General features: G+C 45.4%; 1 protein-coding gene across 1 annotated transcript in view; it reads right to left on the reverse strand.

Annotated features, from left to right (window-relative positions):
* Positions 1-16,947, reverse strand: part of PTPRJ (protein tyrosine phosphatase receptor type J) — a 109,759-nt gene that overhangs the window by 10,680 nt on the left and 82,132 nt on the right. The window contains exons 7-15 of the mRNA XM_081799000.1: positions 15,235-15,492; positions 11,899-12,156; positions 10,689-10,967; positions 8,387-8,677; positions 4,029-4,160; positions 2,407-2,617; positions 2,168-2,292; positions 845-932; positions 359-563 (exon numbers count right to left, since the gene is read on the reverse strand). Of these exons, the coding sequence (XP_081655126.1) occupies positions 359-563; positions 845-932; positions 2,168-2,292; positions 2,407-2,617; positions 4,029-4,160; positions 8,387-8,677; positions 10,689-10,967; positions 11,899-12,156; positions 15,235-15,492 (1,847 nt within the window). The remainder of the gene's footprint in view (positions 1-358; positions 564-844; positions 933-2,167; positions 2,293-2,406; positions 2,618-4,028; positions 4,161-8,386; positions 8,678-10,688; positions 10,968-11,898; positions 12,157-15,234; positions 15,493-16,947) is intronic.

The raw sequence follows: 16,947 nt of genomic DNA on the forward strand, positions 1-16,947 counted from the left end.
GGCTGGGGGGATAGGTTAGTCTGGTGACGGGTATTGAAGAGGGCATGTTCTGCATGGAGCACTGGGTGTTATACGCAAAGAATGAATCATGGATCGCTACATCAAAAACTAATGATGTAATGCATGGTGATTAACATAAAATAAAAAAAAAAAGACCTGCCTCCTAGAGCCCCATGAATATGAGAGCTGATGGAAAACACAAATCCAGGCACACAGTAAGCACTCAAAACAGAGATGCTGCTATTTTTACTATTTATGCACCATATTTATTTAACGCCCCTCAGTGTCACATCACAGATCATTGTAGACATCGAAGCTGCCTATCTGCTAGTCAGACAGCGCGTGTGTTCAAACTTACCAACTCTAAATGAAATCTCTTAACACCACACAACTGACCCATGAACCAGAAGGCACGGTTTCGAGGGAGCAGCCTACACCGCAGTGTTTGCCGCGATCTGATGCTGGCAGGGACTGCGAAGAAGTAGGACTGGCCAGTCAGTAGAGAGTGTGGATGAGGGGGACATGGGGGCCCAAGACACCAGTCCTTCCAACTGTGTGAATGTCTGAAATTTTCCATAGTAAAAAACTCCCTTAAAAAGTAGAGTATGGGGCGGGGGGAGGCCTGGGTGGCTCAGTTGGTGAAGCATCTGCCTTCAGCTCAGGTCATGATCTCAGGGTCCTGGGATCAAGCCCCACATCGGGCTCCCTGCTTGGCGGGAAGCCTGCTTCTCCCTCTGCCACTCCCCCTGCTTGTGCTCGCTCTCTCTCGCTGACAAATAAACAAAGAAAATCTTAAAAAAAAAAAAAAAAGTAGGGTACTATCATCAACATAAACAACAGTCACCTTTTCTTTCTCCAGAAGATGAAGCCTCCCACAGCCACAATTACCAGGGCACCAAAGATGCACCCGAACACTGCTCCGCAGATGACACCTGAGAAAAGTCCAAATGGGAGGCACTTAGAAGGTGATCGCGAACTAATAATACACTGCATGTTAATTGAATTTAAATAAAATTGAGTTTTTAAAAAGAAAAAAGATGTTCACAAACAACCAGCCCAGAGTCCTCAAATCAGAATGTGTGTGTGTGTGTGTGTGTGTGTGTGTGTGTGTGTGTGTGTGTGTGTGAAATACCTTTGGACATAAAATTAGTCTAGGCATTTGGGAGCTGGGTTCCCAGCCCCAGCCCACCTCTAACGGGCTGGTCTTGAGAAAGTCTCGGCTCCCCTCCCCTCAGGTTCCTCAGCTGCAAATGTAGGGAACTGGGCTGTCTGTGATTTTCAAGTTGTTCTTACTGCTGATGTCCTTCTTCAAATGAAATTGCATGCAGCAGCCCAATATATAACATAGAAAACCAAGCAGAAACACTCTTGTGGAGGTAGGGTGGGGGCGGGGAGGGTGTCAGGACTGGAGCGACCCCTGTTTAAAAACCACTAGACAAAATGTTCCCCACAGTTCCTGCTACCTCTGACTCTGTGGGACTAATGCCCCGTACGAGCAGAAGGACCTACAGCACTGTGCTCAAGTGACGTAAAACCCATGTGTTTACTGGGCAAGGGGGTGGGGACTCCCTGAACTTTGCTCCTGGGGCTTCTTTCCCGAAGCCAACAACTATCAAGTATAAAAACCGGACAAACTAATGAACCAGTTGATCACTTTGTCTTCGGCTTGAAGGTATATACCACCCCCCTGGGTCCCCGAGGCTCCCGAATCACTCCATTCTGTGTGACAGAGGACAGGCGTGCCTGACAAGGAGTCTGAGGCCAGAGTGTCAGGCCTGCGTCTACGCAAGTCACTGCCCCTCTCTGGGCCTTCACAGCCTCGTTTCTCAGAGAGGAGCTGGACAAGATGACTTCTGTGGCTCCTTCTGACCCTCACGTTGGAAGGTTTTATGCTCTGAAAGTCAAATGGTGTGCCTGGCACGTGGGCACACAAATGACCACACCAAGAAAAAAGGACTACATGTGTTTGCAGAGTGGAAGGGCAACCGGCATGGGGGGTGGGGGCGGGGCGCCTCCTTCCAGGAAGCTGAGGTGGGTCTTGATGGCCACGTGACATCTCAACTTCTGGGAGGAGTGACCAGCCCTCCCAGGGAGCCAAGGGAAGCATGCAGACACCAGAAGCAAAACCCCCACTGAAATGTTAACAGCACTGTTGTTCTTTCCCTACCTGGATCCTGGGGCAAGAACACTGCATCTGAATAGGGACCGAAGGACACGTAGCTCTCGGCCCCATCTATGAGTCCGTTATTGTGAGGGTTAAAGGTGATGTTGGTGAAGCCAGCCACACAAGCCCTATGGGATGACAAGAAGGAAAGAGGTAGCTGAGACGTGGCCACCACCCCAGGCATGGAAAGCTTTGCACTCACGAGGCTCAGCCCCAAAGGGCAAGAACCACTAGGCCATTACCGATAGGAGCCCAGGGGTTCCAGCTTCCCATTGTAATAACCGTGCGTGGTTGACTCGTTCCCAACATCGACTTCGTATTTCAAGACTTCAGCCAAGCCCTGAGAACGTCTCTTTTCTTCTGTTGTTATGAGGTATGTCACGTAAGTGTCTGAGGCCCCCTTTTTGAAATCCTCATACGTATATCTCAAAACATCTGCAGACGGGTGAGCAGCTAAGAAAGGCACACAGGGAGAAAGTCATAAGCAAGTGATTGCCGACAGAGATAAGTTTCCCGGAACGCGTCTGAATAATGGCAAAGACACTGGGCAGTAATGGTGAGAGCTTCCCTCTCTCACGTGTGCGCTCTTGTGTCAGCCTTTACTTATACCAAGTTCTACGTGCACTAAACAATAGTCACTGACAGTCGTCTTCTCACGTGGGTTTACTACCCCCATCTTACAGGTGGGAAAATGAAGGCACGGAGAGCTAAAAGGACCTGGGCCCGAGGCCACACTGCATACACGGTGGGGTTGATTTCTAACCCAGACCGTCGACTTGGCACGTGCGGTCTCATCCACCACAGGCTGGCATTGGTCACTCTGGTCACTCTGAAATATTGCCTCCTCCATTCAGCGACATCTAAGCTTGGATTTTGCTGAGAACCTTCGCCACAAAATGACTTGAAACAGACCCAAAATGCAAAGACAGAGAGTCTGAGAGAGCTCAGCGTCAGTTGTTGAAACTCTGCCATGGGTTTACGACACCAGCAAATTCCTCGTCTTCCAGGATCCCCACACGCCTTACGAGGTGCTTGCCCTCTCGGTCCTCGAGGAGGTGAGGACAGTACCATGGGCTGAGAGGATGGGCAGAGGCAGCACAGCATTGTTCACATTTAAAGAATCAGCGAAAACAACAAAACTTGGCCCTGAAAACCCAGCCTTGTGCAAAGCACCCACATGCAGCTAACAATGACACCCTCGAATCATGCCCTTCTTCCCACCGAAGAATGTAATGGAGTCCTGTCCGGGAAAAGGGGCATGTGAGCCACCTCCTCTCTCAGCTGCAACGAAGATTTTTGCAAGTTCCCACCACAAACGCAGAAATCACTTTCTGTTTTCCTTCAAGAGAAAGCTACCCTTTGAGTGTGATGTGTGTGCACGTGCGAGAGACAGAGAGAGAGAGAGTTGGTTAAGACTAACATTCTGTCACCTAAAAGACTCTGTGCTATAAAAGAGAAGAAAAACCTAGGTCAGAGGTCAGCAAGGTATGAACCTACAGGCCAAATCCAGTCGGTTGCCCATTCTGATAAATAGTATTTTTTTGGAACAACCACACTCATTCTTCACGCATCCCCTGCGGCTACTCTCAACCCACAGAGCCAGAGTCAGGTGGCTGTGAGAGAGACTGCACGGCCTGCAAGGCTTAAACTATTTGCTATCCAGCCCTTTACAGAAAGGCTGTCAACCCTGACCTAGATCATCGGGCAAATAGCTCACCCACCCCCTTCTGAGTGCCAAAGCGTGGGTGACAGTGTAAAAACAGACATGTATTTGTATCTCCAATGTGCCTCAGTGGGCACAGGAATGGCCCCCGGTCACGGCATGGCTCATGGGCTGTTCAACCCATAACTGACCCCTCCTTACCGTTCCCAGTGGTGAGAATGAGCGCATAGGCTTTGAGGGGTCCGTGGCTGGCTTCAAACCCACTGAACTCAACCTTTACTGAATTGTGACTGATGGACGTGATATTCGGGGATCCATCTGGAGAAGGGGGGTCTGAAACAGAACAAAACGAAACATGATTGGGGCGCCTGGGTGGCTCAGTCGGTTAAGCGTCTGCCTTCGGCTCAGGTCGTGATCCCAGGGTCCTGGGATCGAGCCCCACGTTGGGCTCCCTGCTCGGTGGGGAGTCTGCTTCTCCCTCTCCCTCTGCCTGCCTCTCTGCCTGCTTGTGCTTTCTCTCTATCTCTCTGTCAAATAAATAAATAAATAAAAAATATTTAAAAAAAAAACGAAACATGATTACCCACCGTTTAAAACCAAAGGGGGAACAAAATTATTAAGGAGAAGTTTGCTGCAGTGCCCTCAAGCTCTGCCCTTGCTCTGGGAGCGGTGTGGGGGGCTCACGCAGAGCACATTCAGAGCAAGGGACAGGGAAGGAAGTGGGGGGCAGAGACAGCAGATCCCCCAGCTCATAATGGCACCTTCGGCGTGCCCAGCCACACGCCCCGGCAGGCTCCCAGAGCCTTGTTGTTTGAACACAACCTGCCTTTCCTATCTTCCCCCAGCCCCTCTGACCTAGAGAACTGGGATAGACAGAGAGCGAGAGAGAGCCTATGCGGCTGGAACTCTAAGCGGGGAGCCATCTGCAGCCACTTGCCCACTGCGTGGATGTGGCACCAGACAGCATGGTTGGCTGAGGACAATGATGGAACACAGAGACCTGGAGAAAAGCAAAGCTGACATAGAGAGGATGCACTTTCTCCTGAGGCCTGGCTGTGTTCCTGGTCCACATTCTTCAAACTAAAGTCCTCATTTATTTTGCTGGAGTTGGTTAAAAACGCCACCTAGAAAAACCCGACCAACCCTCTTCCCAGAAACCAGAAAAGCCCACGCAGGAACATTCCATGCACAACCTCCATGACGACGTGCCTCCGCTTTCTGAACTGAGCTTCTGAGGTCAGCCTCCGAATTAATACAAAAGGAAGAAAATGCTGAATTAAAGATGATCCTTCTCGGGGCGCCTGGGTGGCTCAGTCGTTAAGCGACTGCCTTCAGCTCAGGTCATGATCCCAAGGTCCTGGGATTAAGCCCCACATCGGGCTTCCTGCTCCGCGGGAAGTCTGCTTCTCCCTCTCCCACTCCCCCTGCTTGTGTTCCCTCTCTCACTGTGTCTCTCTCTGTAAAATAAATAAATAAAATCTTTAAAAAAAAAAAAAAAGATGATCCTTCTCCACACACACACCCACACACACACACACACACTCTCTCTCTCTCTCTCTCTACCTAAATTTGTCTCCCACATACAGTTAGAATCTTGTGGTCAAGATTCAGGGAGACTGAGAAAACTGAACGAAAACACCACAGTGTGGCTCTCACATTTGCACCGCCCAGCACGGCAGCCACCAGCCACACGGAGCTGTGAGCTCATAAAACATGACCAGCCCAAATTCGGGCGTGTTGGACATATAAGACACAGACTGGATGTCAAAGACTTAGCATGAGAAAAGAATGTAAAATAACTCATCAATAATTGACTTCATGTAGAGTACATGTTGAAATGATCCTTTTAATATACTGAGTTAAATAAAATGTGATTTAAATCAACGTTGGCTCTTCCTTTTTACTTTTTTTATTTTTTAATTTTCGTAAAGATTTTATTTATTTGAGAAAGAGAGAGGGCAGAGAGAGTGAGCGCGCTCGGGTGGGCAGGGGAGGGGCAAAGGCAGAGGGAGAGGCGGACTCCCCGCTGAGCAAGGGAGCCTGACGCCAAGCTCCATCCCAGGACCCTGGGATCACGACCTGAGCCAAAGGCAGACACTTAACCCACTGAGCCACCCAGGTGCCTCTTTTTTACTTTTTTTTTTAATGCGGCTCTTAGGAAATTATTTTCTACTGGACGGCACAGCTTTGGGCAACCTCTCAAGTAACTGAGAGCAGTGACCACTTGGGGGCGCTATCCCCATTTCTAACTGTCAACCGCCTAGCCAGGCTTCTTAACCCAGGCTCCCAGGATTCCCCTCAGCTCTTTGCCTTCTAGCTGCCCAGAGGGGACTAGATCGTCAGTAGCATGCTAGCTCATCTACCTGCAGGGCTGGAAATCCTTTCCCTCTCTGCTTATCTGAATCCTATGCTCCAGGGACCCTGTCTGCCTTACTCACCAGTGTCCCTTACCCCGGGGCAGAGTGAGCAACTAACAAATGATGGCTAAAAAACCATCACTCCATTTCTCCAAGATTTACCCATCCCATACCTCCCAGAGAAAATACAGCTCCACTTTTACAGTAAATAAAAGATACGTTAAATTTGTATATAAAAATTCATCTGTGGGAAGGGGGAAACCTACGTAGCTCAGATGGTTGAGCGATCAACTCTTGGTTTCGGTTCAGGTCATGATCTCATGGGTCGTGAGATCGAGCCCCGCCATCAGGCTCCATGCTCAGCCCAGAGTCTGCTTGAAGATTCTCTCCCTCTGCCCCTCTTCCCATGCCTACCCCACCCCCGCTCTCTCTCTCTCTCAAACAAATAAATAAATCTTAAACAAAAATTCATCTGAGGAAAGGGAGAGCGTCAGATTAAAAACAGAATTACTAGACTAAAGAAGTGGTCATTATCCAAACCAACCACACTGTTCAGCTTCAGAAACAACTATTTCTGACAAGTTCCCTTTCTTCCCTAGACACTGTGTGTAGCCCCAGAAATACCACTTCAGACATGGCTTACGATCCTCAGTGGCTGAAGAGATGACATTATAAAACAGAACTACAAAAAAGGTTCATTATTTCTATTATGTTCTAAAGTGCTGCAGAAGCCCAAAGGAGTGTCACCCAGGCCATCTGATACAGTTGTGTACTATACAACTCCAAGCAGCCCCATGCACACTGCAGTCCCTATGAATGGGGTCCCCTGGAACTGCATGGTGCACAACCCCAGCACCCTTACATGGCCGCTCTCAAGTGTGTCTTCCATACCACATTACCTCACCTAATTTGTATAACAGTCCTGAAAGCTAGTATTATTTTTTTTTTAAAGATTTTATTTATTTATTTGAGAGAGAGATAATGAGAGAGAGCACATGAGAGAGGGGAGGGTCAGAGGGAGAAGCAGATTCCCTGCCGAGCAGGGAGCCCAATGCGGGACTCGATCCTATGACTCCAGGATCATGACCTGAGCCGAAGGCAGTCTGAAAGCTAGTATTATTTCCCCTTTTTGTAACTAATAAAAACAAGACTCATAGAGATTAGGTAGCTTTTCTGAGATCACATAGCTGGTAAAAGGCAGAACTTAGAATCAAACCCAGGTCTGCCTGTCTAAATCCAAGGCTCTGTCCACAGAACCCCGCAACCACTTTTCAAGTCAGTGTCCCTGTAGTAAGAGACCTTCTTCTCTTACTATTACAACCACAGATTCTCTGGAAAATTTCCAGAAACATTCTGATACCCTAAAGGAAACATACCCAGGGGTCAAAAAGCACAAAGCAAAACCAACCCACTACGTTGATCTAAGATGTAATGTAGGCAAAGACATGGCAAGGAAAAGACAGATAAAAATGAAGCAAAGCTGTAAGAAGCAACATTTTTCCAAGTACAAAAAATAAGGACAATGAGCATGAAAAGTTTGACTAGTGGGATCCCCTGGGCAGGAAGTGACCCCCGTTCCTCAAAATAGCTGGGGAGCTTGTCAATATGGACTCTAGGGAAAATGAATCTTGACTGGATAGGTGATCATGGTGAATAAAAGTACTGTTCACTTTTTAAGTGTGATGGTAATAGCAATGTGGTTCTGTCTGAAAGAAAGGGGAAAGGAGCCTCTATCCAGGAGGAATACTTCTTGAAATATTTATAAATAAAAGTACAGAATGACCAGGACTGGTCTCAAAGTAATCCAATCAGGGAGGAGGGGATCTAAATCAAAGAAGATTGGTTAAACTCTGACGAATGTCCAACTGGGTGATGACGGATATGTGGGTTTCTTTATGCTTTCTTCTACTTCTGTATCTGAATATTTCTATGAAAATGCTTTTTTTAATGCAATAAGGGAACTTACCACTTAAAAGAAAACGTGGCAATGGATTATTCTGTAAAATAAAGGAAACTTTTGGAATACTAAAAAAGAGTCCCTCTTACTCTGCTTTTTAAGACTAGACACGTATTTTTAGCAGAAATTTAAAAAGAAATACAGATTTCTAGGCCACACTTGCAGATCCACTGGGTCAGCATTCTCCAGGGGTGACCCCAGTGCCACCTGCGACCCCCCCCCACCGCCACCACCACAAAGCCTACCTGTGATGCCAGTGAGGCAGGTGTTTTGGGCGGGAGACGCCATCTTGTCACAGGAAGAGGCAGCGATGCTGATGTTGTAGGAGGTAGAAAAGTTCAAATATGTGACTTCCGTCCTGTACTCAGTGCCGTTCTCTGAGGAGCAGCTCTCCAGGTCTGTCACATTTTTCCAAGCTCCTCTGCTGATCTCCAGCTGGAAGCCCATGTTGATGCCGGGAGGGCAGGCCCACTTGAGAATCAAGGTTGGCTCTTTGGGGACAACTTCGCAGTGGAAGGAGGCTACTGGTAAAGGATCTGCAAAGCAAGCACAGCTCATCATGACAGTCTGGGCCTTGTGCCTTTGCAAACACTGGCTCTTAGCGAGCAGCAGAATCCTGGCTCATCTGTAATGAGGAGAGAGCCATGAGGTACGGCAGAAGAGGCAGAGGCTGACCTTGAATCAGGCATTACTGAACTGTGTGACCTTGGCTCAGTCCCCCAACTAAGCCTCAGCTGCAGGACTGTACGGGGATTATATGAAACAGTGGCCGTCAGTCACCACGCTGGAAGAGAACAGGGCTCCGTGAGAGCTCACTGTGATGTAACGGTATGGAGCAGCAACTACTTCACCCACGTCGTCTCATCTTGGGGCCCTCCTGACAATCCCTCTGGAAGAGGTAGGATTAATGCTGTCCCACTCCGCCAACGAATCAGCTGAGGCTTCGAGGGGTTACGTTAAGTCGCTAAAGATGACATGGCTGGTAAGCAACAGAGGCAAAACTGGACCCCAGGTTTTCTAAGTCCAAGTCCAGGGTATTTTATAGACACACAACATGCTGAATAATCAATGGTAAATGGGGTCAGTTTCTTCATCTTTAAAACAGGGTGTTAGGAGTGCCTGGCTGGTCAGTCGGTCAAGCTTCCGACTCTTGATGTTGGCTCAGGTCATGATCCTGGGGTTGTGGACTAATGTACTAGGCGAGAGTATTATCACTACTTCAGTGCTGCAGTATTTTACAGCAGAAAAAGCACTAACAAATCACTTGGTGCACGTACCACATTCTCCACCTGACGCCTGGAAAAGTAATCTGCCCAATGCACACCTACCCCCACAGCTCCTCTTCCAGCCACCCCCAGTCATAAATGCTCATACATATTTCTCTTGTTATAGGCAGCAATAATTATAGATAAGATAAATATCAGCAACGGAAGCCACCCAAACCCCAAAGATCAGTGTCCAGACCAGGTGGATGGAGCCCACGTTAGCAGAGGTGACCCAGAGCCGCCAGGATTTCTCTAGCTGCTCCACGTGAGAGGTCACAGGTCATCAAGGTCCCAGCTCCTATACTACCAGGGAGGCTGATCCAATGGGAACCCTCTACTTCCAAATCAGCCTGAACACACTTAAGTAGCTTGGTCAAAGGAAGAGAAGATATAGGTACAAAGAGGGTAGAGAATAAGATGGTGCACACCCACCAAGGTGACAAAGGTGCCCCAACCAGATCTGTGAGCCGAAGGACTCAGAAGCATCTGTAAAACAGTCCCTGGGGTCCTCTCTGAAAGCTCCCTCAGTTAAACACAAGGCTGCCCCTCTCTTTGTAGCACTATTTGCACTGAGAGATAAGGATCAAGACAGGTGAAAAGGCTGAGCATCCATTTTAACAATATCCTTTCAATCTTCTTCAGTGGGGAAGCCAAACTATGAACTACAAGCCTGCATGGCATCCATTTCCTGGCCCATTACTTCTTGGGTCTCGCCATCTACCCATCCGTCGCCCCCTTGCTCCCATTGGTCCACCCCTGCCATCCTGGCCTCCTGCTCTTCCTTCAACAAAGCAGGCATACTCCAGCCTCAGGGCCTTTGCACTGGCTGTTTCTCTACCTATAATGCTCTATGCCCTGATAGCCATATGGCTGGCTCCTTCACTTCCTTCAGGTCTTCACTGAACAGTTACCTTTTCACTGGCGCACCCTAGACAAACATCTCATCGCCCCCTTCCTTGTTCTTTTCCCTCCCCCTAGCAGTAATCGTCCTCTAATAGCTTACTTATTTATCTTGTTTATTATCTGTCTTCCCCACCACAATAAAAATTCCAGGAAGGCTGGGACTTACAGGTGTCACTTAACAGCGCCCGGCATATAGCAACTGCTCAGTAAATGCTTGTTGAATGAATAAATGATAAGACAGCACTAATAAGCTAATAGGATGTCTCAAAGAGATCAGTGTACTGCATACTACGAGAAACTTAATAAAGTCTGTGGAGGACCTACCTGCAAGGTCAGCACCACCCAGGAAAGAGTCCAAGTGGCACCTGGGGCTACTCACCTGTACAGAATGACTGCCAGCTAGGAGCCCGGGACCAGGTGGCGTTCCCCACTTGGGTGAAGATCTCCACTGTGTATGCCGAGCCAGGTGTCAACTCAGTGGCTGTGGCATTGGTGACACCCATGTCTGTGACAAGCTGTGTTGCCCTGCTGGAATTTCCATCCTTCTCAATAAGAAGGTGGTAGATGTACGCATCAGAAGCTTCATCAGAGTTGTGCCAAGTTAAGGATGCTGCTGTGGTGTTGGTATGTATTTCAATATCGGACACATTGCTGGGCCCTTCATTAAAAAAAAAAAAAAGAAAGCATGGATTAGCCTTCAATTCCAGGACTATTTTATTTACTGCCTCTAAAAATAGCCTGGCCCCTTTGGGACAGAATAAATAAAAGTTACATTTGCTGACTCAAACGATAGAAGGCTTCCCAAAAAGACCTTCAGAAAATAATTATACAGATTAAGTCTCAAAAAAAATGTTTTAATACTTTTAAGCTTATCTGAAATATATTTTCCAGATATAATTTCCTATCTGTTTTGGAAATCTGATTAATGAAAGAGAAAAATATACTAAAAAGATAACACAAACTACCATGTCTACCATGTAGTTAGATCAAACATTAGCAAGACATGCTTACTGCTGCATGCAAAGCTCCTCACTTGGGCAATATCATCTAACGTCAACATGACAAGGTGACCCTCCTCTTGTCTGTATTCCCAAGGAATGAATGGAACAGTTACGTCGTCCATGCTTATCGGATCACTTTCTGCTTCTAAAGACAATTCCAGGGCGCCTGGGTGGCTCAGTTGGTTAAGCAACTGCCTTCGGCTCAGGTCATGATCCTGGAGTCCCGGGATCGAGTCCCACGTCGGGCTCCCTGCTCATCAGGGAGTCTGCCTCTCTCTCTGACCCTCCCCCCTCTCATGCTCTCTCTCTCTATCTCATTCTCTCTCTCAAATAAATAAATAAAATCTTCAAAAAAATAAAAATAAAAATAAAAAATAAAGACAATTCCAGGTTCACAGGGCTCAGCACTAATGCCAAGAACAGCAGGACCTTTGCTGTTTTCCAATGTTTTCCACTTAAGCAGCTTCCTACTCTACCGGGAGCCCAGAAATACAGTGGTTTCCCCAATGTTTAACCAACGCTTACTTCCCACCCTCCAGGACAGGGTCAGAGAGAACAACCCTTGGCAGGGCATCCTGAGAAACTTACGTGTGTACTGTGCAGTGAAGCCAGACTTGCCCACGACGCGGTTCACTTCTGGAAAGACTGTGATGTTGTATAACGTGCCTGGAACCAAGTCTTTGAGAGTGATGGCTTTGTGAGAGCTGTTTGTCTTGTTAAAGCCATTCCTGGACCACACATGCAGGCAGTAGGTATAGTCAGAAGCACTGTCCGTATTCTTCCACTCCAACTCCATTTCAGTCGTGGTGACTTGGAGCACGCGGATGTCAAAGACGGCACTGAGGTCTGGTTGGAAGAAAGGAGGAGAAAAGGAAGCCTGTCAAGGACCATCATAATGCCCAGCTTGATTTCGAAGTGTCAAGACAACTGTTCTTTTGCCATTAAAGTCTCAAATGAGTTCACAAAATGTAAACTCCAAAACCAGTGAGAAACACACACACTCATTTCTTTCCAGGATTTTGGCTCTTCCATAACACAGATGAATGTACCAATTCATCCTGTCAGTTCTCTGGTCTTTTGCTTTTGCCCTAAAAACGCCCCCTTCGGGGGTCTTCTGGAGTGGAAATCATGTTCAGATTCCTCATCTGATTCCTGATGACCAGATGGGTTCAATTTGTGAAAATTCATCAAGCCACACACTTAGGCTGTGTGTGTTTTTCAGGATGTATCCTGTATCTCGATAACTAGATTTTTATTTTTTAATCACTTCCTCAAAAGAAAACATCTTTCTATAACATAGTCAGGCATACTGAAGAGTTGACATTCACTAGGTAGGGAGAATTTGAGGCCGGGGTGAAGGGAAAACACACACACATGGTCCACCCTCAGAGCTGGGCTCAGAAGAGAAATCTCCCTCAGAAGTACTGTGGGGACCCTGATCTGCCCACCTCGCCTCTACACACTGAACCAGATGTAATATGAATGCACAGATCGTGGCCCAGAAATAATGACATAAGCAGGGCGTCTTTTCCGCCCTTGCTTTCAAAACACTTCTCTCTTCACCTGGGAACCACGGTCATCTCTAATGAGAGAAATTGAGTGGCTGAGGGGACAAAAGAGGGAAATATTTTCACTGTAAAACATTTTGTGGGGTTTTTTTTTATCATTATTTTGTACCACAAGCATATACTCTCTTCCAAAATTTTTTTTTTCTTAAAGTGTGTTCTCCTTAAAGGGAGGCAGCTTTGAGAGGCTTCTTTCCCTACCACCAAATTCCTGATGTCAAAGGGATTCCACAAAGGCCATAAAAGAAAGCCATTATCTATAAAGGTAAAAGAACCTACAAATAATCTAAATATTCCACAAAAAGAGAAGGGCTTTGTAAACTGTGATCTGGCTACCTAATGAAACATTCTGGAGCCACTAAAAACATGAAGACCATAAAAAAAAAAAGTTCAAATACAATGATTTGTATAATAATTACAATGATATAAACAAAACCTATGACTGGACACAAATGTGAAAAGAATGCAGCTGCGTTAGAAGAGAGGCGTTATTCTTGATTCCCTTCCTTTTGATGGTGGTAAAATACATATGATATTTATCATTTTAACCATTTGTAAATGTACAACTCGGTGGCATTAAACACATTCACAATGTTGTGTAACCAGCACCACCATCTATACCCAAAACATTCCATCACCACCAACATACACTCTGTTCCCGTGAAACAGCAAATCCTCCCTCCTGGTAACTCCTATTTTACTTTAGTCTCTGTGAACTTGACTATTCCAAGAACCTCTTGCAAATGGAAACATACAATATTTGTCCTCTGTGTCTGGCTTCTTTCATGTAGCCTAATGTTTTGGAGGTCCGTCCACATTGTAGCAGGTACCAGAATTTCATTCTTTTTTTTTTTTTTTATGTCTGATCTTATTTATTTGTCACTCAGAAAATCTCATTTTTGACTGGACTCAGACTTAGAGGTAGAAGCTCTCAGACAGGACAGCCTCCGTCTCTTAGCAATCTGTTCCTGGTGTTCTTCTTTGGCCTCCTTCATTCTCTTGGCCAAAAGTTTAGCATATTCTGCAGCCTCTTCCTTATTTTTCCTAGTGCGCTGCTTCTTCAAAGCAATACGCCAATGTTTGTGCTGAAGGACACGTGGAGTGACAAGAATAGTGTATGTTTTCCAAACTTTCCCAAAAATATTTATTTCAGATTTTAAAAACAACAGTAATGAACATTAAGTTGTTTTCATGAGATACTTTCATCAATATCATTTAACCTTAAAGAACAATGTTGTTTATGAAAGATTGTAAATAATCTATTTGTCCAATAAAAGAGGAGTAGAGTAGTTAAGTAAGTTACAATACATCCAGATCAGTGATTCTTAAACTTTTGAATCTCAGGACCCCTTTACCTTCTTAAAAGAGAATTTTTATTTATGTAGGCTATATTTGTATTTACTGTATTAGAAATAAAAAATGAGGAAATTTTTAAAACATAAGAATACACAAGTATACATTCCATTAGTCATCCAAGTGATGATGTCATCCCTTGTCATACAGCATCTGGAAAACTCCATTATACACTCATCATGAGAGAATAAAGGTGAAAAAGCCAAGTATCATTTTAGCAGCATTATGATGATAATAATAATACCTTGTCAACCCCTTGAAAGAACCTAGGGGACTCACAGGGGTCCCTGGATCACACTTTGAATAACAGTGATCTATCCCAGGGGTCAACCAAGTTTTTCTTTAAGGACCACAGAATAAATATTTTAAGCTTTATGGAGCATATATTTTCTGTTGCAACTACTCATTTTTAGCACAAAAGAAGTGACAGACAATATGTAAATATATAAGCATAATTGTGTTCCAATAAAACTTTATAAAAACAGGCAGTGGGCCAGATTTGGCCCATAGGTCACTATTATCTGTTGACCCTTGATTTAGACAATGGAATGCCAGGCAGGTATTAAAATTATCCTGTAGAAATATTTATACTGAAAGGGAAAAATATCCGTAAGAAGCCGCTAGGTAGAAAAAAGCAGATTATAAAACCACGTGAATAGGATGACTTCAATATTCATAAAAGAAAAAAAATACAAATATATGTACACACACACTGATATTATCTTAAAATTATAAAATCATAAAAGTTATCAATGATTATTTCATACACCAAAAACACACCAAAAGTTGTCAGTGATTATTTCTGGTTGATAGGTTTACTATGTGATTTTCTTCTTTTTGCTTGTCTGTGTATTTTATATAATGAATATGCATTACTATCGTGATAAATTTTTTTAAGATTTTTCTTAGATAAAAAGAAAAGCAATATTTGAAAAACTTGACATTAGAAATTACACTGATTTCCTTTAAGAAACAGTTTAACAGAAAACACAGCCTATTTGCTTACCAGTGCTATTGCGAACTGTCTGGGGATCCCCTTCAGTCCCATTTGGTCCTCTTGGAAATATTTCAAAAACATACATGGTTCCGGGGGATAAGCCACCAATGACAATACTTTGGTCGCTGGTCGTGTTCTCCTGAGATTCTCTACTTTCATTCTTTCTGGTAAGTATCTTAAAGAAATCTGAGTCATTGCTCCTCCAAGCTAAGCCAATTGCCCTTGTGCTGACATTCGTCACTCTAAAGTCAGAAACTGGACGAGGGGCTGAGGGAAGAAAGCAAACAGCTAGATTAAGAACCTATTTCTCCAGAAGATGAGGGTGACTGAACTTCACAAAAATATTTACACTGAGATTAAATGCACACTTGGGACACCTGACCTGTCTTTTTCTCTTCTTTGTATTACCATCTACAACACAAGCCCCTCAGAAACTGGTATTTCTGGCCACTGAGAAAACACTTGGCGGTAAGAACACAGAAACTGCACGTTTTGGGATTGTACAAAGTCATTTACCAGAAATAAATGAACCTCTGTTTAGGGACATGCAGCAGCAGCTGCTGTTGACTGCTAAAACTGATTCCCTACCCTGCTTTTTCCTTCGTCATACAGCCCCAGATTTTCAGCTGTGTACATGGCCACCAGAAATAAAGACTACATTTCCCAGCCTCCCTTGCTGCTAGATGAGCCATGTGGCTAAGTTCTGGCCAATGGGATGTGAGCAGAAGTACTGCCTGACTTCTAGGAAGTATCATGATCGCGTGGAGCAGTATCTTCTGCCCCTCCTCCTCCTTGTAGCTGGAATATAGCAATGGCTAGAGCTCAGGCTGCTTAGCTCTAGAACCAACTTCGTGGCTGCTGATCCCAGACTCCAGCTCAGAACAGACATTCCTGGAGCTGCTGTGACAAAAGCTGCACCCTTAGGGTGGAAGTCATTCCTGGGTCCCAGCCTAAAGCCTGCTTCCCCGCTGTTATGACTTGAACTGTGTCCCCTCAAAATTCCTATGTTGAAGTCCTAACCCTCAGTACCTCAGAATGTGAGGTATATTTAGAGATAGGGTCTTTAAAGAGGTGATTAAAGTAAAATGAGGTCATTAGAGTGGTCCTTAATCCGGTACAACTGGGGTCCTTATAAGAAGAGGAGATTAGGGGGTGCCTGGGTGGCTCAGTCATTAAGCGTCTGCCTTCGGCTCAGGTCATGATCCCAGGGTCCTGGGATCGAGCCCCGCAGCAGGCTCCCGGCTCCGCAGGAGGCCTGCTTCTCCCTCTCCCACTCCCCCTGCTTGTGTTCCCTCTCTCCCTGTCTCTCTGTCAAATAAATAAATAAAATCTTAAAAAAAAAAAAAAAAAAGAGGAGGAGATTAGAACACAGACATACGCAGACCAAAGGCCAACCATGTGAAGACACAGGGAGAAGGCAGCCATCTACAAGCCAAGGAGAGCGGCCTCAGAGAAAACTCCCCATGCATCCCCTTGATCTCAGACTTCTTACCTCCACAACTGTGCAAAATAAATTACTGTTGTTGAAGCTCCCCAGTCTGTGCTATTTTGATATGGCAGCCCTAGCAAAATAATACACCAACCCTCCCAATAATTCCATAAACCCTCAGTTACCAGGATTAAATTCCTTTTGGCTTAAAAAAGCTCTGTTTCCAAATAATGCAATATATGTTAAGAAAAAAAAAGAAGAAGAAGAAGGTAGCGGGAGGGGAAGAATGAAGC

This window comes from Leptonychotes weddellii, chromosome 11 (genome assembly GCF_054177405.1).
Source record: "Leptonychotes weddellii isolate Sample4059 chromosome 11, ASM5417740v2, whole genome shotgun sequence".
Classification (NCBI taxonomy): domain Eukaryota; kingdom Metazoa; phylum Chordata; class Mammalia; order Carnivora; family Phocidae; genus Leptonychotes; species Leptonychotes weddellii.